This window comes from Patella vulgata, chromosome 4, assembly GCF_932274485.2.
Source record: "Patella vulgata chromosome 4, xgPatVulg1.2, whole genome shotgun sequence".
Classification (NCBI taxonomy): Eukaryota; Metazoa; Mollusca; class Gastropoda; family Patellidae; genus Patella; species Patella vulgata.
Window position 1 is genome coordinate 18,297,902 of NC_065882.2, and position 27,663 is coordinate 18,325,564.

General features: G+C 35.2%; 1 protein-coding gene across 1 annotated transcript; it reads left to right on the forward strand.

The window, feature by feature from the left end:
• Positions 1-422: 422 nt before the first annotated feature.
• LOC126817219 (uncharacterized) lies at positions 423-27,663 on the forward strand. The gene is made up of 6 exons (XM_050544029.2): positions 423-515; positions 1,472-3,017; positions 14,334-15,431; positions 17,955-18,115; positions 22,934-23,144; positions 26,843-27,663. Exons 2-6 carry the CDS (start codon positions 1,487-1,489, stop codon positions 26,956-26,958), a joined length of 3,117 nt encoding a protein of 1,038 aa, XP_050399986.2. The 5' UTR covers positions 423-515; positions 1,472-1,486; the 3' UTR covers positions 26,959-27,663.

Sequence of the window (27,663 nt, forward strand, 5' to 3'; positions counted from 1 at the left end):
GAACTAATCCTGCCAACTGTCTCCCCCATAAACAAATTTGACTTGCATTCCAAATTTCAATTTGATAGGGGAAGTAGTTATTATTTTGCCTGCAGCATCAATTTGCAGAACGATGACACACAATGACAAATCTCACCCATACCATCGTGGTTTTGTAGAACAGGAGAATGGTCAGATATTTAAAAGGTTTCTTAGTAAATTATAGTTTCCCATAAAATAAATAAATCTAGAAGCGATAATATAAAATTGACTCGTATATACAACCAAGCCAGTGTGTCATCGAATTGTTAGAAGCCTTATATAATCATACAAGTAGTTGAGACATAGCCATTTTATGTGGAGCTTTGGAATGTCGATGTGACATTTTTCAGCCGATTACGTCATCCTTCATGGGCGAATATATATGGAACAAGTAGATCATACGATGTTAGTAATAAATTAGACTGAGTCTCGTCTAAACAGGTTATATACCTTTGGAAAAAACACACAACAGTTATTGATAACTGCCGAAAAAAGTAAGACTGGGGTTTTAAGGTCTACAGAATTTATTATGTTTTTTTCTTTGTGGTTTTAATTATATTTGGCTACAAAATTGTACGGTATAGATAATATGCTAGATCCATGCCATTTTTGAAACAGGTTGTATGGTTCGATATTTTAGTCTCCACACATGCAACCTTTGGTCTATTTGATTGACGAATCCATTTTCAACAATGACCGTCGCACAACAATCCTGGCAATATGCGATTTGTTTGTGTTTTTTTTATGTTTTTCTTTTAGTTATTTTAAATCGTATCCAACAAGCTGATTTGCATATCTTTGCCTACACACAGCGTGCATTATGTCTCTCTGTGGACATCGCTTCTGTTGCCATTTATGATATATGAACAGTTCTTATTTTATAAAGAAAACAAAATAGAAAAAAGTTTTGAAAATATAAAATTAATTTATAACATAACAAAAAGAAAAAAAAAAGACAAAAAAGTATGTTTTCTTCATTTTTATTATTTTCTGTTTTCATTTTTTATCCATTTTTTAAATTTTTATATTGGTTAATATTCATGTTCACGGCACGCAAATGGAATATGAAATTGGAATCAATTAATATCATAGAGTAAATCAATGGTGATCTATTGTCACAGATTTTTCGCCTGATGTCGGATGTTATAAATAGAACTTAATGAGAGTATTTAACCATCCATATAAAGAATTATAGTAAAACCTGACCCAGAAAATACCGTAACGTGCTTTAACAAAGAATATCAATTATTATAGATTTTCTCGCAGGTGCTCGTGCGAGAAGAACAACATAGTAGCGCCCCTTGTATAACTCTTCAGTCATAAAGAGAGAAATAGTACATAATTTAACCCCTGACCCATGTGTTGATATCGATTGAATGGAAGCTTGTAGAATTGATTCATGTTGAAACTTTGCCTTTCAATGATGGTTTCTCTCTTTAATTTATTGTAGGGGGAAGAAGAGTCGATGGAACAAAGTCCTGACAGGCATAAAAATACACGAGAAGAAAAAACACGTTCAGACAAAGTTGCATCTTCCTCCACACACATTGCAGACGATTCTAAATTGAAGAGGCCACATGCAGTTAGGAGTATTTCTTCGTCAGTGACAGTTGCACAGGCAACTAAAGGAAAATATATTCCAGGTAGCCGCGGTGCTAAATCAAGGCCTTCCAATGGAGCTCCTGAAATGGGAATAAAAAGTATGGAAGTATTAGATGATTCATACGTTGTTCAGACTGTTGAAATAATTAAAAGACCCGGTCAAACTCTCGGATTTTATATACGCGAGGGAAATGGGTTTGATCGACAGGATGGAGTATTTATATCACGTATTCAGATGGGAACAGTAGCAGAAAGTAATGGATTACTTCATGTGGGTGATGAAATTGTGACAGTTAATACTGTGGCTGTTACACACATGTCCTTAGATGATGTTGTCATATTAATGTCAATTCCTAAAAAATTAGTTTTAACTATAAGAACTCGAAGAAATTGCAATAATAAAAATAAATCATGTCCATCCCTGGCCTTATCGGAAAGAGAGGACCCACCTGTGGTTGTGTTAAAGAAAGGACGCTCCAGTTCTGCATCTGCTTTAGAAATGACTGAAAAATGCCCTGATGCCTTTGATCATTATGCTCATCCAGTCCCCCATCAGTTTCATCAAAGTGAACATGTATCTAAAAAAGATGCTTGCCAAGAAAAGCCTACCTCTTCTCGCTATGCCAGTATTTATATTTCACCCCAAAGAGCAGAAGCAAGGCTTGTACCGGATGAATCGGGTATGGATAGTGGGGGTTCGAGTGATGGATCGTTGCCTCGGAGTCTCGATTTGCCCGTTAATAGACATGGACAAAAACCTACTCCAGCATTGGAAGCATCAATAGATAGTCCTGGTTCTTACATCAGCCCATCATCCACTATTTTGGGACAATACAGTTTTACAGGTGATCGTGAATATTACAAATATTTATTACCAGAGACTACAGCACGAAAACCTCCGTTAAAATCTCCTTCGAGGGGACCCATCGTGTCTCATTCTCAACCACGAATGGTGCAGCAGGAAGATCCTCATGCTATTTATGTTAATGTAGATGCTATATACGGAATGACAAATCCACATCATAAAGACTATGTGTCATATAGGGGTTATCACGAAGAAAAGAAACCCCCAGAACGAATTCGTGATATGATTCATTCCAAAACTAGGTATGGACGTTTATTAAGGAGTCGTTCGCCAGAGTGTTATAATTCAGATTCGGAAGTCATTTACTCTCATCCTCGACAAGTTGATCCGCGTGGGTTTGCCTCAGACTATGAAGCTTATACTGGAGCAATAAGTGATGACGATGGTCCTGTGTATTCTGTCCCACATATATCAGCCAGTAGCAGCTCGGAGCTGCACCATTTATTAAAAAAATTTACTACTCTATCTCAGGAACTACAACAAGAGCAAAGTAAACTTCAACGACAACTTTCAGCAAGAGATAAGACCAGTAAGTATTCTCTATTCTTCTATTGCAATTTACCAAAATGCCTGGTACCTAATTATTTACACCTCTCACCATGCTCCAATGCACATTAAAATAGTAAACTTCCACAACAATTTCCTGCATTCATTCATTAATCAATATTTAATCATATATATATATAAAGGCCTTGGAATGTTCATTGTTTGCTCAGAATACGAAATTAATTATTAATGTTGACATGTACATCTACATGTAGGCGTGTATACATTTTTATGTACATGTATGTCTGTATGTAACCTAGTACTAGTAGAAAGCTCTGAGCACCCAAACTTAAACCACTATACCTACATGTACACGTACTACCGTCTACCATACTCTGAGCACCACAACTTAAACCACCAGATACTACTACTCTGAGCACAATTTGAATGTGTCCTTCTACTCCTAAATTCTATTTCATTCATTTTCTCGAAATTATATCTGTGTGTTTAAACCAATTCAAAAAGATTTATATACATGTACATGTATCATTATAAAAAAGACACACATGTTACATGTATGTATATAATTACATGTAGCATTGTTATAAAGAGATAATTAAACATTGAATGATTTAGGCCTACATGTACATGTATTACAACACCAACCATTTGGGTGTATCCATTAGTTTTAAAATATTGGATGTTGAAAACCAAAAGTCGTTACTTTTCTTTAGCTAAACTGTATAATTTGGGAGTTTAAGGGCAATTGAGAATGAATTGCTGCATGCGAATATTTTAAATTGAACCTATACATGTACATGTATGTAGGGCTATCATATTGTTCTAAATTTTATTGTGACTCTAAAAATAGCAAATTTATGTCAATTTATGAAGATAACATTTCTTAAAGTGGTTTAAAGATACAATTTAATGGCCCAAAAAGAAATGAATCATGTCAAAGGACTTGTATGATCTAGTAACTACATGTAGAAGCAATTTCTGCACCCTTCCTTCTTTTTCCATGATGTTACATGCTATTTGTACAATTAATACCTCAAGCAATTGTCAAGGTACATATATATTGTTTATCATTGGTCACCTAAACCAGATACCTTTGCTATCTACATGTACTCTCCAATGATAGGGTACATGTATACGTACACAGCCTATAATACAGTTGGAGTATTAGACTGTATACAAAGCAACTCATGGTTTGACTTCTATATTCTTCATACTGCAAATCTCACCTTTACAGGAACATATGATATAAATAACATACAGTACGGTATGTAGTACGATACCGGTAAACTAAAGCTAAAGGTTCATAAAGAGTATCAGTAGACATTTGACGGACATCTCTCCTGTTATGGGCCTGGACCTTATACTACCTATCCTAGGTCTCACTAATTATATAATGATACTCTCTAACTGACAAATATACAATTCTCAGGTGTATACTTTATGTAGTAACACTGACTTTATAATTCTTAATTGGGTGGCTGAATGGTTAGCATGTGCACGCTGTATCATAAGGTCTGTCATTGAGTCAACTGGCGGGGTTTCAATTCCCTGGTTGTACGTGACAAGGAGTAGGGTTGTCTGTCCAACCTCGTGGGTTTTCTCAGAGTTCTCCGGTTTTCTCCCACTGCTAAAAAACCCTACGCACAAGTGAATTATTGAAATGAAATTGAACCATGTGTTTGTCTCAAAATTACCTAGTTTGTGTCCAGTGGAGGTTAACCTCCTCTCTCTCTCTCTCTCTCTCTCTCTCTCTCTCTGCCTCAATACAGTAATATCTAATGGATAAAATGTACAATAGATTATAAGACAAATACATTGTAATAAATAATAGTTACAGAGTTGATATTGATTAAGCTTCATGGTTCACTCTAAATCTATAATGGTTTGTCATTGGAGTTAGTATTCAGTTCTTTGTTTCAGATAAGGTAGGGTAAATAAAAAATACTAGTCCTGATATTTCTTGTGTATTACCATATATTATTAGAAGGGGATGACCTTTATTGAGTGTACATGTAGTTGCATATTGATTTTGTTGTGCAGAGTTATGGCCCTTGATCCCCAAACCTTGTGAATGCTCAAAGGCTCTTGAATACTGATGAATGCATTTCAGATCTGATGTTACAATATACATATAATAGTAAATGCAGTCAGTTAATTATGGTGACCCCAACCAATTTTGCTTTCAGTGTGGCATTTGAGGGTTCAGAGTTTTTAAGAATTGTCACACAGCTTTCTTTCCTGAAACAGAGATCTGAGAAAGTTCATCATGATTTTCCAGCATGAACCCCCTTGTCAGTGGTTTTTGACGGAGATCTGATGGGACAAAAAAAACAAAACAATGTCTTGTGTTCACATTGAGCGTAAAAGAACCCTTGACAGTTGGAATTTGAAATAAGATTAGGCCATAGCGCCGGTGTCCAGGCAAAATTTCCCTCATAGCACACTGCATGGCGTATGCCCATCTTCATGGGCCCAGTTGGTGCAGAACAGTAGGACGTTAAACCTCATTTCATTCCATTTCCTTTCCAAATATGCATCCCGAATTATTGTGTCCAAAACATCACATCAGTTTAGAAATGTTGATAATAAGGTGACCACTGACCAAAGGCTATATTTGGTTAGTACCAGCTAGAGAATTTACCCATCATTTATACTTCATGCTATAAATTAAAATTCATATTTAAAGATTAAATACTGTATAGTTGTTCTGGGTAAAAACATTTTAAAATGGATTAATGAATTGCTAAAATGCTGAGAATTATCATATTCTTTGAAAATTTAACCACATGGCAAAATGTTGAGTACGTGTACAACTTTGCATGACTCAAATATTTTAATTCAAGTTTATTCAAGTAGATGTACTTGTACATCTGTCAATGTAAAAATAAAAATAAAAAAATTAGATATTGAATATTTTAATTCTAATGTATGTAAATTACCTACCTGTATTTGCAAACAGTTGTTGAGCGTTAAAATTGTCCTTAATTTGTTATGAGTAATATACAGTAATGTAGAAATAAATACATACACACTTTTTTTTCTTGAAAAGATATTAATTTAAATCTGGAATTTCTGTAAGAATTATTTGATAGTGAGTTCCTAGTTGTTTAGATAGAGTGAAAAAGTTAGGTCCACTAGTAGAAGTGTTATATTGTCATTTGTATAAAAGAATCCTAGGCAGTTGGAATTCAAAGAATGCTGTTGTCCTGGCAAGATTATCTCTCTCACAAATTGCACATGAACCCACAGAAAAGATAGTAGACTTTAAATGTACATGTAAAACCCTTTCCATTCCATCAGGGATGTTGTTTGAAAATTTTGTACGTGGGACATATTTAGTTGGGGTTAACAGAAACCAGAATTAGATCACCAGAAGTCCTTGTCAGTTTCAGGAAATATTTTCTTAATAGGTAATTTTTAACGTTTACATTTATAACATTTGAGTTCTAAAGATAAGCTTTGGCTATATAATATTTACAATACGTAAAGATAAATGTGTGAACTTTGTTGGTTTATTGAATGACTGAAGTAGAATCGTAAGTCTCTTGAGAGAGAAAAGGAGATTAATAGACTTACAGTCTCATCCGGAATTTGTGCAGCAAGGTGCTACATGTGCATTGCTGTTAGCAGATAGGATTTGGTCATTTTCTTGACAGTCTAGCAATTTCAACGCGCCTTGCTTCAACTTATAAATCAATACGTCTGCTAGTCAAGCCAATATATTTCACAGCACGTACAAAGAGACGTAGATTCGCTTGTGACGAAGTAAAGCTATTCAATTATGATGGGTTTTAGTAGTCGTCAGTCATGTACAGCAATTGTTTCAAGTAATCATATCCAGAATTCTTAAGCCATTTTGCTTGATTTGATTTCGAATCTAGGCTCATTTCTTGAATTGTGATTTAATAGTATATTAACCGGTCAATGCATCAGATTTGCAGGCTATTTCCTCTAGAGACGTTCTAAATTAGAAACAGGTATCAGGTTGGCGTTTGCTATTGATGTATGGAGAAATGTTTTGGAATTCATTCTCATGGTCTCTTTGTATAGATTTCTGTCTCTAGTACATGTATGAAGTTAATATGAAATGAAATGAAATGGGATTTAATATTCCTATGTTCTGCTCCGATTGGGCTATCGTAATGATGACAGACATGCAGTGTGCTACATGTATAAGGGAAATTTTGTCCGGACAGTAGAGCTAGGGCCTACATGTACTCTTACATGTATATCGATTCCCAACTGTCAAAGGATCTTGTACATTCACGCTAGTATGTGTCCAGGACTTTGGTGATTTCCCATATCCCTGAAGCAATGGCCGAGAAATCCCTCTCTGGCCATTGCTGGATTGACTTCTGATACATGAGCTTTTGAGGGAGTGTGTCTATTTTGTCCGGACAGCTGAGCTACGGCCTACTCTTACATGTATATCGAATCCCAACTGTCAAAGGATCTTGTACGTTCACGCTAGTATGTGTCCAGGACTTTGGTGTTTTCCCATATCCCTGAAGCAATGGCCGAGAAATCCCTCTCAGGCCATTGCTGGATTGACTTCTGATACATGAGCTTTTGAGGGAGTGTGTCTATTTTTCTCGTTCAATCAAATCTATCCCAAGTACAGCAACATGACAGCCCTTCGTTTAATCTGGGGTCTTGCTTAAAACTTTGGACAGTGATTTAAGGTATTAAAACTGGCGAAATTATTGTTCGTCTCCAAGCAGTATTGTTTACATAGTAGCTGTTTTGATAGTCTTGTTTGTCACATAATTAGTTTTTCTGCAATATTCTGCTATGCACTGGTTAATTTGGCATAATAAATTTCGCGAATCATGACGTAATGTTATGTAAACATACCTGTTTAATTAGGTGTTGGTTGTTAATCAGACAATTGACCAGTCATAATTTGGAACAGAAATTTGCTTTCATTACTGCAGTGTTTGAGTGGGATTAGGTCTAATCAAACGAAACACTTCGTTGAGTATGGGTTTTTCCATGGTATTGTAGAGTAGGGTGAATTTCGACCCCTTAGTAATTGATTAATATGTCATGCTAAAAAAATAAAACCAAGTCCTAATAAAACGGTATAGGCAAAATAGTGTAATCAGGCATAATAGTGTAATCAGCATATGGACTATCCACACAGTATTACTTAATTCATTAAGCTATATTTTAATGGATCTTACTCCACCTTAAATACCCCCCATTTATATATATTTCATATTGTCTTATATTTCCTTATCGCCTGTCTCCATTATTCTTTGTTTTACACTTTCAATTGATCTTATAAATTGTAGTTAACATCAACTAGCATTTTGGTTACCATAGTATATTGTTTATAGACACAATAAATTATGGGATTAATACCATAGGTAACGCATGGGATATATAGACTCAAATGAGTTAGTCAGGAAGTACCTTTATTCTACAAACCTGTCATAATTAGATCAACTTCAGATCACATCTCTAAGGACAGACTTGATTTACCTGTATTTGGATATTTGGAGACACATTTATGTCAATTCCAATATCCATATTGGATCTTATCTAATATTTGTTACATTAATTGTCTGCTGTAATTTATGTTGATTATTTGCTAACCAAAGAATGTAGAAATACCAACTATTAACAAGATTCCTGTTTAGGCTGTTTTCATTTATTCAGTCACAAACACTCAATAAGATACACAAGAATACACTTGTACAGTATTTTCCCATCTGGTTTTCCCAAGTCAATTGTGCAGGATGTTGGGTCTAGTCGTTCGGATTTTACGAAAAATCTGAGGTATACTTGTTGGCCTTCACGTAAAAGAACATTTGATTGGTTGGTGCAGAAAATTAAGACATTAATTGATTTAGATCTGTTAGTATATGTAGTGATTATTTGGTAAGGAGTCGAATATATATGCCGCAAATTAGAACCGGATTTAGATGAAGAGTGACCCTAGGCTATTTCACTTATGAGGCCCCTCACAATTCCCCAACCTTGTGGATTGTCTCCAGTTCCTCCGGTTTCCTCCCACTGCTAAAAAAAAACCTATGCGCAACCGAATTATTGAAATAAAATTGAACCATACATGTATGTTATTCTCGAAATGACCTAGTTTGTGTCAAGTGGACGTTAAACCCTATCTCTCTCTCTCTCTCTCTAAAGCCCCCATCACACCAAACAAGTTCTAAAAAACACCCTACCCCATGCTTGAAAATCGTAAAATAGATTGTGGTAGGAGTAGAATGTAAATAATGTCTAAAATACGATTCTAGTTCGTTCACAAACAGTCCTCGATACGTCAATCTCGTCTGTACCCTGTCCACAGTCAGATCATTTCAAGTTCAGATCCTGTTGGTAACTAGTTCTACCTCGTTCCCAATAGATGTACATCCACAACTGTATTTATCTAGTTCTAACTAGTTTGTAACCCGACCACCCCGTTCAGGGACAGTCCAACTCATCATCATCTCCTATTGGGTGTACCTTTCCTCATTTCCTTTCAATGCTTCAAGCTGCGCAGATAAACACATTTAAATATATAGTACTACAATTCCTTTGTGTGTTTCATCATGCCTCCAAAGAGAAGTTCCAGAAGAACTGCCTGGGGGAAAGCCGCCACTAGTACTACCCAAAGATCCCCAATCTAGAGCTGCTCTGAAGGCTAGCAAGATCAGGCCCAAGTTGCTGAGCCTGTCCCCGGACCCTCAAGATCTCCACACTCTTCTGCCTCAGTATATGATGGAGAGCAGCAGAAGTCCTTGAGGAAAACCAAGACGTCAAAGACTCACACGCATCTCACCCCTGAACAAGAAAAAGGAATGGTGGAATACATGTAGCTCAAGGCCATTAAAGTCCTCTATAACAAAAATCTTGAGGCCTATAAGGACACAAAAAAAATAATTTTCTAACTACTGCTAAATTGTTTCTCGACCGTGCCATGTCGTAAAACGTCTCTAGTAGGATCGAAGTACAACAATTCTGTTGTACATCAATTCCGTTCATAGTACATCTATGTCGTTTTAACTACATCGTCACTCCTTCTAATTGCTGGATGGGAAAAATTTTGAACAGACTCAAAGACCTAGAGCACTCTTCCCATCTAATATTCTAAGACTGTCAAGCCTATACTGTATGTAATTCCAGCACTGTATCAAATACAGTACCTGAATACAAAAAATGACTATTTGTATAAATTGTAACTCTTGGATTATGAGTCAGTGATTGAAGATTTGTTTTGTTAGAACAAATCACCCACATACAGTTAAATTGAGTTTTATGTTTCTATTGATTGTAATCAGAATTCACAGCATGAGCGACCAATAATACTTTCATCAAACGGAATTTAATAATTTATAGTTCTCAATGGAGATCAGCGTATTTTTCTATCGTATTAAATCTTGACATGCCGCTGAGAATCCGACTACCGGTTCGGTGTACAGACAAATTCGGACATCAGTTAACAGTGTTTAAGCATTTGGCATTATCTTGATAATCTATCTAATGTAGAAAATTTTATTAGTTGTACAAGACTTCTACTAGGTTGCTATGGAATCATTGATTTACCTATAAATTATTACTAAACAGATCTTGACGTCAGAGACTAAACTAGATAATCAAGCTAATTCAGTTACAAAAATGTACTGGATGAATGAGAATACAGACATGAGGTCCCGGTTCTTTAAATAGGTAAATGAGTCATCACAATTGTGCAATGACATTACATCTTTTAAAGGTGTTGATTTCAAACTTTATTTTTTTTGTTTAATTAAAGGGGAACAATTGTGATTTTGTTATTTGACTATACAATGAAATCAGATAGTTTTATATTAAATAAGTGTAGAATTAGAAAGTATTATTATGATACAGATGCGATCATATTAAAATATGCCAGGAATGTACAAAAGACATGATATATATGTTCATGCCAGTGTAATGCCCGTAGGCTGCAATAAGTATATATATAGTTGAAAGACGGAGGAGTCTGTGTTTATTTGTTTTATAAAGATTTGTATTTTCTAGATGAAAGTGATAATGCATATATGTGAGCTAAGTCACTGTGACATAATAAATTTATTACAGAAATCAATATTGAATAGATTTTTATATGATGAATCTAATACCTGTCCATCAACCTGGAATAAATTTTAATTTAATGGCAAATGTCTGATTTTTCCCACCAAAGCTTTTTTTTTTGACGGATATTATATGATACAGGTACATGGAGAAGTTGATGGAGGACAATAACCCGTGGTTGCATCAATTGTCTAAAAAGTCTTTGGATATAAAGGCTCACAGTGGGTCTGTCGGTGGTCTAACATAGTTTTCTACCCAGCCTGGAAGGCCACTTGCTAATTAAATTACAATTATTATTATTACGGTACTATTATTAATCCTTATTGAACTTACTAGTTACTAGGGCTGCAACAATACGCTAGCCTGACAATATGATACGTATCACGGTATGGACCTCACCATATGATACATATCGCTGTATTTTTTCTTTCCAAATTTACATTAAAAAAACCAAAACAAGTACATGATTTAATTAATTTGTGCCACGTCAAATTATTAGCCACAGGTATTCCATCTGGCATTTTTAATGCAAAATGTTCCCATATTGGTGATTTGTGGTTAGTTCATAGTTGAGTATTGTTAGCCCTACTAGTTTCTACTATAGTGATATAAGTCCTTATTAAAGTTACTAGTTAATACTATATTAATAAGTCTTTATTAAGTTACTAGTTAATACTATGAGTCCTTATTAAAGTTACTAGTTAATACTATAGTAAAAAGTCCTTATTAAAGTTACTAGTTAATACTATAGTCCTTATTAAAGTTACTAGTTAATACTATAGTACTTATTAAAGTTACTGGTTAATATTATAGTACTTAGTCCTTATTAAATTTACTAGTTACTACTATAGTACCATTCTTATTAAAGTTATCTGTACTAGTTTACTAGTACTACTATACAGTAGTACCATATATAAGTCCTTATTAATCTTACTGGTACTAGTTACAAGTATAGTCCTAGAATAGCCTTACATGTACCACGACAAGTTAATAATTAAATAACATACATGTATGTACATGTGTGTAAGTACAAATTACACTTCAAGAGCCACAGTGGTTCAGTGAGTAAGGCACTGGCTTGCTAACCTGGAGTTTTTGTTCCTTCCTAGTGTTGACCACGAAGTTCATCATGATTTTTAATGTGTGGTTCCGCATTTTCAGCAATGCAGGACGAAGGACCTGGCAGGATCCTGTGCACATAAACGAACACTTGATAGTTGGAATTCAATTGCAAAATTTCCTCATAGCACAATACGCGGCGTATGCCCATCTTCATTAGCCCGGTAGGTGCAAAAAAATAGGATGTTAAACCCATTTCATTTGTTCCTTATTAAACTTACGGGAACCATTGACTTAGTGAAAGTCAATTTTATAGAGGACATTAAGGTCAATAAAGACATTATGTATATAAGAGGATTTAGACTGGGGAATAATAAGTACATAGAGTACATGTACATCAATGCCATTATTGGATTCCTTTTCAAAATATTGTGTGCCATAATTCTTTATTATTAAAGTTCATACATTACTAGAATTACTGACATGTGTTATAGAAGACATTAAGGTCTATAAAGACATTAAATATAAGATTTAGGTGGGGGAATTATATTTCATTGATTGTTGCAATTCTAAATACATTTAAACCAAAGAAATAAATGCATCTTTTGATATATTTCAAGGGAAACATTTTTGACGGTTTAGAAATTTTAATGTAGTGAAAATTATGTATTACAACCTTGGGGTTACCTGTAGTAACCGGTGTTACATACATGTAGAGTAACATTTAAGTAATGCGTAGGCCAAGATAGCAAAACCAACTCTGTGGTTAACACTCTATGATAATTTTCCTGATCATTAGAAATATATTTTCAGATAGAAATAAGTTTTGGGGGTCGAACAGATGACCCAATTAAGCTTGAGGGAGTACATGTACATCTTTAAGGTTTTAGCTAACATATATATATGCCAGTATTGTATAAATACAGGATACATGTAGTTTCATAATAAATAATGGACATATACGTACAACAATATTGTCATTACTTGCTATGATCAGAGAGCCTATGTGGCGCAGTGATTAAGACTTTGGCTTGCTAATCTGGAGGTCCCATATTGGATCCCAGTGTTGATCAATAAAGTTGATCAGGGTTTTTCAGTGTGTTTCCCCTTTGTCAGTGGTGCATGACAGAAGACCTGACAAGGGACAACGTATAGTCGTTCAGATGGGATGGAAAACCGAGGTGTACCATGTACACATTGGCGTGAATAACCTGTGACAGTTGGTCGTAGTGCCTCTGTCCAGGTAAAATTTCCCCCATCACCATAGCACACTGTATGCCGTATGCCTGTTTTTATTAACCCAGTTGGTCCAGAACAGTAGGACGTTAAACTCTTATTTGATTTGATATGATGATTTGAATTGTAATAGACTTTGTTCAACTGCTGAACTTTTCAGAAATCAATAAATTTACCAGATCTATTCATTTATCAGTTTACAGTAAAATGCATGTATAGCACTAAACAAAAATATTCCATTTCCTAAATTATGATTAAAGCTACATGTATATGTACCACTAATATGCTTCTATGTAATGAAATGAAATGGTACCATTACTATGCTGGCACGATATATCATTAAATCAATGTATTGCAATTCACCTTTTCATGATTCACGTACTGAATTGTTGTATTGTGATTCTTTTTTATGTTTTTTTGTCCCTTCAGTAAGTAACCCATCACTCTTAATTATCTGTATCAAACATTATCCACAGGTACACAAACACTCTTAAATTGTTTTGGTCCTTATTTTGATCCACATCAATATTGTGATATTAGACAAGTTTGATTTTTTCAACATCGACAGGACTAAAAATATCAATTATTCGTTTATCCTGTTGTTTTCTTGGTAAATATTGACCTGGTTATAAATCTTGATATGAATCGTATCGTAGCACATGAATCGTAATATGTATCGTTTTGTGACTGCAGTGGCAAAACCAAGCACTAATTAGCGTGGCTCACTGACAAAGAGGTTCTGATTTTTATAGAGTGTTGGCTGAGAAAGCTTAATTCAGGAATCTCCTGTTTTCAGTGGTACAGGAAAGATTACCTGCCAAGGAAATGCGTCTAGTTGCCTTGGGACAAGAAGCACAGGAGTTGTGTATGCCACTGGCAGACCGTTTGGCTCTGGTTATGACACTGGAACACAACAGTCCAATTCAAGATTAATTATTTAACAAATTTTTTACATCCTAATATATTATTTATATCTTTTCAGGAACATCAGTCATGTCTTTGCCTCGTCCTGAAGCAAATTTATCAGATGATCATTTACAACGACCTTTAACCTCTGGTCGAGGGTCACCTGGTCCATCACGAAGGGCTGCCTCCACTCAAACTCCGGGTATACATCCTCGATTACAACGCAAAACCAGTCAGGATTCCCCGCTGGTTTATAGAACATATCAAATGGATGATTCAACAGACAGTGGGGAGCCACGATACGCAAACGTCTTACCCCTCTCTCGTAGCGGAATATTAAGCGGGGGTCTGCCGCTTTCTACCTCACAAGCTAGTTTTAGTGAACGTTCTAAAAGTGTTGACACCAGTGTCATACGTCCATCGCGTTTTAAAGATTTACAATTCACCAAAAAACCTCTGCATATACCTTATAGCGAGTTTGAGCCGTACAAGGCAGATATAAGAAAACGTGTGGAAATAAGTCGAATATCTGGATTAGACGGGCTGCTCATGATTCATATTATGTCGGGTCAGGGGTTAAAATCTTCAAAAACCACATTACGTGATCTATACTGTGTCGTGGCTGTAGATTCTGTAAATAAAGCTCGGACTATGATTCGCACTGGTGCTATCAACTTTGATTGGGACGAGGCTTTTGACGTGGATTTGGAAGACTCCAAGGAAGTTTCTTTTCTGATCTACCATTGGGATCCTAATTATAAACATCGTCTGTGTTTTCACGGCTCCGTTCTTCTGCCCGGATACGTACAAAGTGGGCAGAAAAAATTTGTGGCAATAAAGATGGAACCCAAAGGTATTCTCTTTCTAACTCTGTTATATAAAGAACCTGCTATATCTTTACAAAGACTACCGTCTGTTCGGAAAAATGGTTTATTTGGCGTGGAACTTGAAACCGTGATAAAACGTGAGAGTACTGGATTATGTGCACCGTGTGTTCCAATTCTTGTGCGGAAATGTATTGATGAGGTTGAACGACGGGGATTGGAAACAATAGGTATTTATCGTTTATGTGGATCAGCCAGACGGAAAGCCATGTTGAGGGAGGCTTTCGAAAAAAATGCAGAGGGTGTGGATTTATCAGCTGAAAATATTTCAGACATCCATGTTATTACAGGTATGTGTATGACAGTATATATTATATTCTCTAATTTGCATTTTAGTTGGTAATATGGTTCCTTACCTGGCAACCTATCTTTATACCAGCATGATATATGATAGAATAACCAATTGCATAGAATAATTAGTCTCCAAATAACCTTAAGGTAGCTACAATCCCTATATAAGACAATAACCAACCAGGTGGTCCTGGGTTCAATCTCGATATTGGTCAAGGAAAATTGCCTTGTTGTTTGGATAGGATTTAAAACCAAGGTCCTGTGTAGGTCTACGCTTTGCCGTGCATGTAAATGTAAAAGAAATCTTGGCAGTTGGAATTCAAAATATAAGTAAACTGTATCGCTGATGTTACATGTAGGCAAAAATCTTCTCATAAACGACTGATGCCAAAATGCCAAAAAATATATAATTGTTTTAAAATATTTCAAAAAGCTCCCAAATTATCAGGATTTAAACATATCTAGAGATATGAAATTTATGGTAATTAGCTCTAAAAAATATATTAAACTCTGTAACACATCAATCAATCAACCCAGTTAAATCAAAGAATTAATGATAAAAGTGTCAAAAATTTTATTAATATATAACTGATTTCATTGGAAACAAGAGATTAAACGATAACACACTTAATTACTGTATCAAAAATGTTGATCTAAAACCTGCATTTAATCAATTATTATAATTCAAAATGGATGTTTGGGAAGGACCCTAGTGGATACTGTAACGTAATATTTCAAGATATCATGCTTCAATGATAAGAAATAATTCTGTAATTTATGGCAAATTTCTCACGAAGGAGTTGACTTTTACCTTCTGTATTGATTTTTGACTATTCCGCAGTAATTTGTAAATAAATCATGGATGATGAAGTTAAAGGAAATGATATATAGTTTTAATATTGATTCATGAAAGACATCCTCTCTGCTTCATTGATAATTGTAAAATGATTAAATTTTTGACATTCCTGTTCTGCTAGTTGCCTTCTGCATAGAGTATTGATTTATACATTCTTGTCTGCTTAACCACTCACTCATACATGTATATCATACATTTACATAACAACAATACAATGGATATATATCAGTACAGGTTCATTAACCCTTTGTGCTCGTAACTCCCATGGGGGCCACAGTGGTTCAGGGAGAATGGCACTGGCTCAATAATGAGGTGATTGCTGGTTTGATCCCAGTTTTGTTTATTGAAGATAATACGAAATCATGCAGTAAGCCAGGACAGCTGCGTTTCTGCCTACTGTTATATGGAGTTCCAACCGCGACAGGTTCTTTTACACAGGACTATGGTGGTTTTCCTTCCACCCATTCAAACTAGTTCCTGTTCCTTGCTATAGGTTCTCTGTCCGGCACCACTGACAAGGGTCAACCAGATTGGAAAATCCTGAGTATCCGTCATCACCATCCATCAAATCCAAGACCATCTGGTTAGTGAGCCAGTGCCATACCTACCGGGGGGGGGGGGGGATGGCCGAACTTGTAGCATGTGCGCACTGTATCATAAAGTCTGTCATAGAGTTAGCTGGCGGGGTTTCGAATCCCCGGTTGTATGCGACAAGGAGAAGGGTCGCCTGTCCAACCTCGTGGGTTTTCTCCGGGTTCTCCGGTTTCCTCCCACTGCTAAAGATCCCTACGGGCAAGCACAGTATTGAAATAAAATTGAACCATATGTTAGTCCCGAAATGACATAGTTTGTGTCAGTGGACCTTAAACCCCTCTCTCTCTCTCTCTCTCTCTCTCTCTCTCTCTCTCTCTTCTTATAAAGATACATTACATGTATGTAAGATTTGGATTTGGATTAAAGGGATGACCGTTCTTGCTATAATAGTTCAAAACTAGATAATGAAAATTGTATATATGTATATTGAAAATTTCATTCAAATTACTTTATTCTGGGCGAAGCTATGACTGCTTGAACATGTACATGTAGTGTACATTGTTTATTATCGTAGCAATGGTACTTGACAACCAAGACTTAGCCTCAATTATCCATTTTATCGTCAAATTTTTAAATTCAAATCCATTTAAATCTTGACCATTCAGTGGTCTAGATAGTTGATTTTTTGGCTTGCCTTGTGAATGAATGTCTAAATAATGATTTATGTAACATTTGATTAATTGGAAGCCAAAAGAAAGACCTAGAGACAGATTTAGCTCTTACATAAGGCACCTTTAAACTAAATTCCATTGTGATTGTACAACAATATTTTACTCAGTGTTTATTATTTACGTCCATGTTTTCTCCACTTGAATAAATGCATATTTTCGAGATTCCTTCTTCAAAATAACTCTGGAAGCTTAATTGTTACCAGTCATATTTTCGAGATACCTACTTCAACTTGAAAATACATTAAATCACATTACTTGCTAACAATATTGACGTTATTTTCATAAACATCACAAATACAGCGATGCAGCATAAAATGTCTAGGAGTTGACACGACTACAAAACTTGTTCTGGAAAATCTTGTGATAATCTTTAATCGATTCTTTAATTCTTTATTTTGCAGGTGTTCTGAAAGATTATTTACGAGAGCTTCCTGAACCATTGTTTACCAACGCCCTCTATCAAATGCTACTAGATGCACTAAGTGTGCGTCTGCCTGGTGATCCCGAGGGTAGTGCAACGCTCATGCTCAGTGTGCTCGAGTGCCTTCCTCAAGCCAATCAGGTAAATGTAGGTTGTATTTTAATGTCTAAGCATGAATACATGGATCATCAGAGTTAAAACTTACGCTGCTTATATAAATACGGTTCACTTTATGGCTTATGCTTAGTAATGCACACAGCATGACATCATACTATTAATCACATTTAGCCCTTTAGTATAGGAGCCATGGTGGCTCAGCGAGTAAGATGTTGGCTCGCTATCCTGGAGGTCTCGTGTTCGATCCCAGAGTTGGCCGAGAATTTCATCAGGATTTTTTGTTGTGGTGCATGTCTAGCAAGGGAAACCTATAGTTGTTCGGATGAGATAAAAAATCGAGGTCCGGTGTATACATTGGTGTACACATAAAAGAACCCTTGACCGTTGAATTTGATATGAGATTGTTCTGCTGTCTGGGGAAAATTACCCTCATAGCACAGTGTATGGCATATGTCAGTCTTTATTATCCTAGTCAGTGCAGAACAATAGGACGGCAAACCCCATTTTAGTTAGTTATTTTTCCGTTTAGAAAATTTTGAATTTCCATGCTAGAGTAGAGCTAAGATTAAGAGGATATTACTCAGACATGATTTTCGTCAGGTCCAGTTCTTATTTTTTGAAGTCGGTACTGATTTTGGACAACACTCTTGTTCTGATATTATTCTGCTTTGATTTAAAGGAACTAAGTCCGTAACTCAAAATCCTCCAAAATCTTCGACATCGAAAACACGAATTATTGGTCAATTTAAATCAACATTGATGATGTAAACTTACCGGGAAAAGATGAGCTTCTGATATCCGATATTTAAGATAAAATAATTTTTTTAACATTGGTACACGAATCGTGTACCATAATGCGCTTCAGCCCCAGTTGTATTGAGAGACTCGAGGAACGAGGCTAGACACATTGCACCAAATCAAATGGAGTTATGTAGACTAGAATAACTAGACGAAACCACGCCAGTCGACTCAATGACAGACTTTATGATACAGCGCGCGCACGCTAACCATTCAGCCATCCAACCCCCCCCACAAACAATAAGAATGTAAGTTCAACTACATATAGTTTAATATGATGCAGTACCAGCTGTTTTATTAATGCAACCTGGTATTTTCTATGGTTCAAGCAGTGTATTTATGCTGATTTTATTGTGAATAATTAAACCACTATAATAATGAGTGTAATAGAGGTCTTTATACATGTATTTATGCAGTAGAATTTTTTTTTCTGTTGCATATAATATTGTAAATTCAAAAAACATAATCTCTAGCGACAAGCTAAACAAAACTCTTGGAGATATAAATAATTTATATAGAAAAAAGAAATGATATGAAATTGGGTTTGACATCCTACTTTTCTGCTTCGACTGGGCTAATGAAGACGCTCATATGCCATACAGTGTGCTACGAGGGAAAAATTGTCCAAACAGCCTTGCTACCGCAAATTGCAACTGCCGAATGTTTGCACGCCAATGAGTACATGGGACCTCGTTTTTTGTCCTATTCAAACAACTATGCATTATCCCTTGCTAGGCCGTCTGTCCTGTATCACTGATAAGGTGGGGGGCCTCCCTGGAAAATCCCAATGACCTTTCTCAACCAAGACCAGGATCAAACATGGGACCTCCAGTTTAGCAAGCCAATGTCTTACTCACTGAGCCACCACAGCTCCTCTTATACATGTATAGAGAACATTTTGGACTTTTTTCATCAGCACAAGGAATTTATGGTTATTTGTTTTGTATTCAATAGTGAAAATATTTATTATCACCATCTTAATTACATGTACAATGACTTTATTCATGAAACTTTAAATCAGAATATTTTAAGAAGGATGCAGTGTTTTCATTGGTTGAGTGTTAACATTCTACTGCACATTTTGGTTCTTAGCCAGTGAAAAGACTGCATTCTGAAAATATATTCTGATGAATAATGCCTCAAAATCACTCAAATTTTGAAATTTACTATTGAATACATACATTATCATGGCTCTGATTGTTTGCTGCTGCATACACAGTGGTTGATATACAATTTCAGAGTGACAAACTATTCTTTGTCCCTGAACATCATTCTTTCTTAGGTAACTCATTGCTGCAACGATAACTCTATATCTGTTTCCTTCGCAATGATCTTCACATAGGTCAGTTTTATATGCCCACATTATCATGTGGACGTATATTGTCGTCACCACTGTCCGTCCGTCCACAGTTTGTTTGTGGATACTACACAGGTCACAATTTTTATCCGATTTTGACGAAACTTGAAATATTGGTTTATATCCCAAAGATATTGGTTCGTTTCAATATTTGTATGTATCAATCCATTACTTAATGGATTATGGCCCCCGATTGAACGAAAGATCACTTTTTTAGCTTGTGGCCACTCTTGGTTCGTTTTGATATATTCGCGCATATTGGATCGTAACTTCCTGAATTATGGCCCCTGATAGTAAAAAAAGTCACGTTCTTAGCTTGTGGTCACTCTTGGTTCGTTTCAATATTCATGCATATCGGATCGTAACATCCTGAATTATGGCCCATGATTGTACAAAAAGTCACGTTTTTAGCGTGTGGTCCCGCTGGATGTCACAGTTATTATCCAATTTAAAAAAACGTTTGAATATATCACCGTTACACTGTAATGTCGGTTGAGCTTCAATTTTGTGAAAATCGAACCAAAACTACCGGGCAAAATGTATAGTGTAAAAATATGGTATACCAGGGTTGTGGATCCTCTAGAGGTCACAATTTTGATCCAATTTTGATGAAACATGAAATACATGTTTATAACCCAAAGATCATGGTTCCTTTTGATATTCGCACATATCGAATTGTAACTTCCTGAATTATGGCCCTTGATTATACGAAAAATCACGTTTTTAGCTTGTGAACCCTCTAGAGGTCACAATTTTTATCCGATTTTTAAAAAAACGTTTCTATGTATCACCGTTACACCCTAATGACGGTTGAGTAGGAATTGCGTGAAAATCGGACCGTAACTGCCCGACAGAATGGCTGCTCCTTGTGATTGGCCACTATTTGTATGCAAATTGTGTACTATTTTTAGCTTGTGAACCCGCTAGAAGTCACAATTTGTATTCAATCTTAAAAAACGCTTAAATATATCACTTTTCCACATCAATGAAGGACGAGTTCGAATTTCGTAAAAATCTGACCCAAACTGCCAGACAAAATGACCATTCCTTATACGTAAATAGTGTAAAAGTATGTAATATGAAGGTTGTGGACCCTCTAGAGGTCACAGTTTTTGTCCGATTTTGATGAAACTTAAAATGTATCTTTATATCCCCAAAATCTCAGTCCCTTTTGATATTTGCGCATTTCAGACCATAACTTATTGGATTATGACCCCTAATTGTACGAAAAATTGTGTTGTTTTTTTGGTTTTTCTTGTTCTCTATCCATCTCTTGCAACATGTGGGCGTATCTTGCCTGGCAACTCCTTCTTTTTCTAGTAGTGGGGGCTATTAAAATTGCTAATAATTAACGAGAAAATCTGCGGTGTGAGCTAGGCGTAACAGACTACATGTACATGTATATGACTTAAAGCAAACTCTTATTTTCTGATAAATTGATTTTCCAAAACAGCAGATGTTCGATATAAGTGTTTAATAATGTGTTGTAATGGGTCTATTTATCTTTTATATTAGATTTCTCAACTTGCTGATAACAATGTGAACATTTATTGCTTTTTAAATAATGTTGCTATCAAATTTAATATGGAAACATTAATTATCCTATTACCTTATCCAGGTATTTGTTATTGTTTGTGTGATTACTCAGGTGTTGTGATAGGGATGATGATTGAAAATTGAAAAATGACAATTGAAAAATGTCATTTATTGTATAAATAAGATAATATGCGAATATATAAAGTTTAGCATTAATCAAATTCAGACATTAATGATGAATTCTTGGCTGAGGTGTGGAGTCAAATTAAATACGTTGCAGAATTTGAAATGAACCAAACTCCATTGCTGACAGGCCTAAAAATAATGAATTAAGTTCAAACATGGACCTTATATATTATAAGGTCCATGGTTCAAATAATGAATTTGTGCGTGTTACTGTAACAGGTGGCTTATTTCCATCTGAGATCAGAGAGAGAAATGGGTTCAACAGAAGAGATTTCTGATAAGTAGGCTAATTCTTGGATTATTAGTAGTTGATGGATTTCAATGGTTGTTGATAAATCTAACAGTTAATGTTAATGTATTATTACAGATAGGCCTACATAGCCCTACATGTCCTGTATAGTAAATGTTAGCACTAGGAAGAACTAGAAGTCGAGTTGTTATCTTCATCAGTTTTTACTTTTGATTGCTCCTATATTACCGGTGGGTTGGATGGCCGAATGGTTAGCACGTGCGCGCTATATCATAAGGCCTGTCATTGAGTTAAATGGCGTGGTTTCGAATCCCCGGTCGTACGTGACGAGGAATAGGGTCGCCTGTCCAACCTCGTGGGTTTTCTCTGGTTCCTCCGGTTTCCTCCCACTGCTAAAGATCCCTACGCGCAAGCGAATTAATGAAATAAAAAAATAAACCGTATGTTAGTCCCGAAATGACCTAGTTTGTGTTGAGTGGACATAAAACCCCTTTTCTCTCTCTCTCCTATATTACCTGTAGATTGCTTAGAGATGACTTACTGTCTGGCAACCTATTTTAATAAGTAGTAGTCATTTCACTAAAACAGACTTTGGCTGTGAACTTTTGAGCTGACTCTGCCCTTTTTACAACATGTACAAATGAATTATCCAGTTTCTATATGTTTATTATTTGCTTTTACCTACACAAAAAATTAATTTATTGTTGTTTTGTAGGAAACTATGACCAAAGTGCTGAACCATCTAAAACGGGTAGCTGCTCACAGTGATAAAAATAAAATGACTTTAGATAATTTAGCCATTTGTTTTGGTCCAGTTCTGCTGTGTCCTTCACCTATCACCTCTAATGAAGCTGCATTGGATTTCAAGAAACATATTGAAGTGTTAAAATATTTGCTGGAAATTTGGGATGAAAGTAGTAGCAGTAGTAAGTTTTTTTTTATTAATAATTAATTAACGCAGTCACTTCTTGACATAATTTCAAAATTATTGACTAGTAGTACTGTTATCATACGTGTCACTATACGATTCAAATGGCTATACAAGTTCCACAAGAAAACCCAACTTAGATCCTAAGTCCATTAATGTCTGTATATTCCTTAAAGTAAACGTGAAATATTCAGATGACTTGTCATGCAAAAGTTTTTCAATGCAGTCGTTTTGTACCAGAAATCTGTGAAATTGATCGTGATATTTTGATTCAACGATTGATATCATTGACTAGGCTTAATTTGCCTGCTCCATAGAAAATCTTTTAAAAGGTAGAAGCTAGTGTTTGTTTTGATGTCTTCACAAAGAATATCTAGGGTATTATGTTTTCAACATGACGAGGAGATGTGAAGGAAAATTTAACTTTGAAATTGACCAACCAAAGAGGCACTGTGTAAGACGTAATTAACTCCAAAATCTTTTACTACAACCTCCTAAAATTCTGCTACAATGCTGAGAAGAAAGTATTGTTTCCATTAGTCAGTGATGTAGGACGAAGGTCCTGCCACGGAATAGTGTCTAGTCATTTGGATGGGGACACATTGGCATACACATTAAAGAACCCTTTATAGTTTAAATTTGTTTAGGTGGAAACGCTATTTTCTGAGCAAAATTCTCCTCTTTATCAAACTTGACTATAGAAACATAAATAACAGTATTGTCTTAATGGGATGTTATACTCCAGTCCTTTCATTCAAATCTTTACAAATATATTTCATGACTCTCCAAGTCCAAGAGACTGATTCTTCCTGGAGCTGGCTAGAAAGAGCTTCTCTTTGTTGCATAGATAATTCCAAGGGGTCAGTTCATGTCCTTGTAAAAGACACTTTAATGGGTACTAGTTTAACCGTATATTGTAGCACACCCAGCTGTAAATGGGTACTAGTTGGATAGTATATGGTATAAAAAGACCTAAGAACAGGTAATTAACAAATCACAGAGCACCATCGTAAGGCTTTAATATTACATACACATGCATTATAATAAATGAAGTGGGGTTTAGCATCCTACTTTTCTGAGCCATCTGGGCTAACGAAGACGGACATATTTGATGCAGTGTGTTATGAGGGAAATTTTGCCAGGACAGCAATGCTACATCCTATTCTTATTTTGAATTGCAACTATCAAGGGTTCTTTTACGTGCACACCAAATTGTCCTTGGTTTTTCATCCCATTTGGACATCTAGATGATGTTCCTTGCCAGGCCCTACATCCTGTATCACTGACAAGAGGAAACCAATGCCGGAAAAATTTTCAGCCAACACCGGGATCGAACCTGTGGCCTCTAGGTTAGCAAACCAGCGCCATATACTCAGTCAGCTACAGTGGCTCCACAATGCACGTTATATTAAACGAATAGATTTTATCATATGACAGAAATAGAAATAATGGTTGTATTGAACAATTCTGTTACTATTCAGATATTCTTACAGACAAGGGGTGGCAATTATTAAGTGGTAAGGAAATTGCCTCTTAACCAGAATATCCTGGGTTTGCATTGAAGGTGGGCTCAGAAGAACCTTCGAGCCCGGTAGTCACAGGTCAGGTGTGGTTCTCTCGGAGCTGACACAAAAAGTGTGTGTAGTTGTTAAAATGGCACGAAAAACACTGGTTCATCCGTGTACACATTGATGAGCACATAAGAGAACCCATATCAGTTTGAATTTGATGAAAAATAAGTTTAAACACCACTGTCCAGACAAACTTCTCTCCCTCACATTGTGTTGACCACTGAAATCAAAAATATATTACTCATTGTGATGATGAGATATTAAAGCACATTCCATTTCTAACAAACAGTGCAGTAATAACTGGACAACAAAACACAGAGTACCACCAACAAACAAAAATGTCAAAGATAATATCAAAGATAATATCACAGTCATTATTGAATGTCCAATCCAATTAAATATTTTTGTGCATTTTCATTATTAGATTGGGAAGTTTTGAAATGAATATAGAATTCCCTCTTCTCTTTATTTCATTGAATTAATATTATTAAATATTTCCTGTAGGAGAAAAGTATATCAAATTCTATTAGTATAAATTACTTTTAATTGTCATTAAATAGCAAATACTCCAAATTCAGGCCAAATAGCTTTGAAAAAATATTTGAATACAAGTATCTGAATAGCTTTAAAAACCTCTTTGAACACACATATCTGATTAGATTTGAAATGACTATTTGAATACACATATCTGAATATCTTTGACAAACTGCCAGTATTTGAATACAAGTATCTGAATAGCTTTGAAAAATATTTGAATACAGATATCTGAATAGATTTGAAATACTATTTGAATACATGTATCTGAATATCTTTGAAAGACTCTTTGAATACATGTATCTGAATAGATTTAAAATACAATTTATAGACATGTATGATTTGAAAGAACTATTTGAATACAAGTATCTGAATATTTGTGTGAGCACTAAATATGATATAATTGTGATATTGTGATAATAATAGAGAGATTTCTCATTACCACATTGATTTGATGAATCAGTTAGAATCTATATTCTCTAGAGTATACTATATCACCACGGTAATCCTATTATAGATAAATATCATCATATTATATAACACTACATGTAATGGGATATTACATCACCTTATTAAACAATGGAGTATGTATGCAGACGTGTATGTATACAGGCAGACGTGAATGTGGTATTTTCCAATCAATGCATTACCCACTTTGCAGTTATAGTTGTATGAATAACGTGTTGGCTTGTGTTATTCTCTGCTGTAATTGTTATATTATAAAAATAAATTGCGATAGTAAAATGAATAAAGTTAAATTGTCATGCATTAAGTAATCTGATCATCGTTTGAGAGATATTGAATCCTTTTCTAGGTACAATATTGTAAAAGTTGAATCTCTAAAAATATTATCATTGGCCGAGAAAGTTCATCCAGATTTTCCGGCGTGGTTCCCCCTTGTCAGTGTTGCAGGACGGAGGGCCTGACAAGGACAGCTGTCTAGTCATTCGGATGAGACGAAAAACCGAGGTCCCGTGTACACATTGGCGTGCACGTAAAAGATCCCTTGACAGTTGGAATTCGATATAAGAGTAGGCCGTAGTGCCGCTGTCCGGGCAAAATTTCCCTCATAGCACACTGTATGGTGTATGCCCGTCTTCATTAGCCCAGTTCGGAGCAAAACAGTAGGACGTTAAACCCCATTTCATTTCACAATTAAATGGTGAATATCAATTTGAGCATATCTTAGCTCGGACAGACTGAGCAGAGAAAAATTCGATATTGTAGACATGCAGCTGTCAAATAATTATATGTTAAAACATTATTTATAACACTAGTATATAAACTAAGGCTGGTCTTTTGTTGTATATAAACAAATGATGTCTACTGTTGTATATTATAAACAAAGATGGTCTATGGTTGTATATGAATAAAGGTGGTCTACTGTTGTATATAAACAAATGATGTCCACTATTGTATATAAGGTAAGGTGGTCTAAAGTTGTATATAAATAAAGGTCGTCTGCTGTTTAATATACAATAAGATGGTCTAAAGTTGTATATAAACTAAAGTGGTCTACATTTTTTATTGGGTGTTCTTATAGAAAAATCAGTAATGGGTTAAAATAAATGTATTGTATTATATTTTTCAGGTCTGTCCAAATCTCCAACAGCTGAAACAGTTATTTCTGTGGATACCAAATCGGGTACAGAGACAACCGACTCCCCTGATGGTGCTCAAAAACAAACAGATAACGTTGAATCTTAATACTAGATAAAATTAGTTAATTTATATTATCTAACAGCAATATATGATACATAGAATTATTTATAAATTATATTGGAAAATATTCTTAACACAAATTTATTAATAGATAATTTCTATATATAGATAACTTCTGTGAGTATTCATTTCATAAAATAATTTTTCATATTGTCTGTTAATAGTTCATTATTTCCAATCCTTAATACATTTTTTAAATTTAGTTATGATTGATTAGTATTATGCCTGACTTGATGGGCTCTTTTTCAAAGCCACAATAATTCCTGTTCTAATTTGGGGAAATTGCATTGGAATTATTCAGTCATTTGGTTTTAATCATAATTAGATAATTTATACGTTTCTTCAGTAATTTTTACTTTATGGTCTATTTTAATTTAAAGGATTTTACTTCATCTAGAGCCGTTAGAATGATTAACAAAATAAAAGAGACTGTCAGTCAAAATAACAAGTTCATTGTTTTATAGAAGAGCCTTATATAATTGTAGAAAAATTAGACAGCATTATATCAGATTAAGACAGTAGTTTTTGTTCTGTATTGTGCTTTACATATGTTTTCAATGGCAGCAGTGTTAAAGCTTTATCTCTAAAGTAAAAGAAATACCAAAGTTCATATTTAAAGTATAGTTTAGCTGGAAGATTAAGGGGAGACAATTTAGTAGTATTTTTCCCTCTGAAGACTAAGGGGAGACA

What these genes read in the sequence shown, in the direction of transcription:
- LOC126817219 (XM_050544029.2), top strand. Translation starts at nt 1,487, where the DNA reads ATGGAACAAAGTCCTGACAGGCATAAAAATACACGAGAAGAAAAAACA. An exon ending in TTCAGCAAGAGATAAGACCA is followed by an intron (nt 3,018 to 14,333) that starts GTAAGTATTCTC and finishes ATATCTTTTCAG; the next exon opens with GAACATCAGTCATGTCTTTG. An exon ending in GCCTTCCTCAAGCCAATCAG is followed by an intron (nt 18,116 to 22,933) that starts GTAAATGTAGGT and finishes GTTGTTTTGTAG; the next exon opens with GAAACTATGACCAAAGTGCT.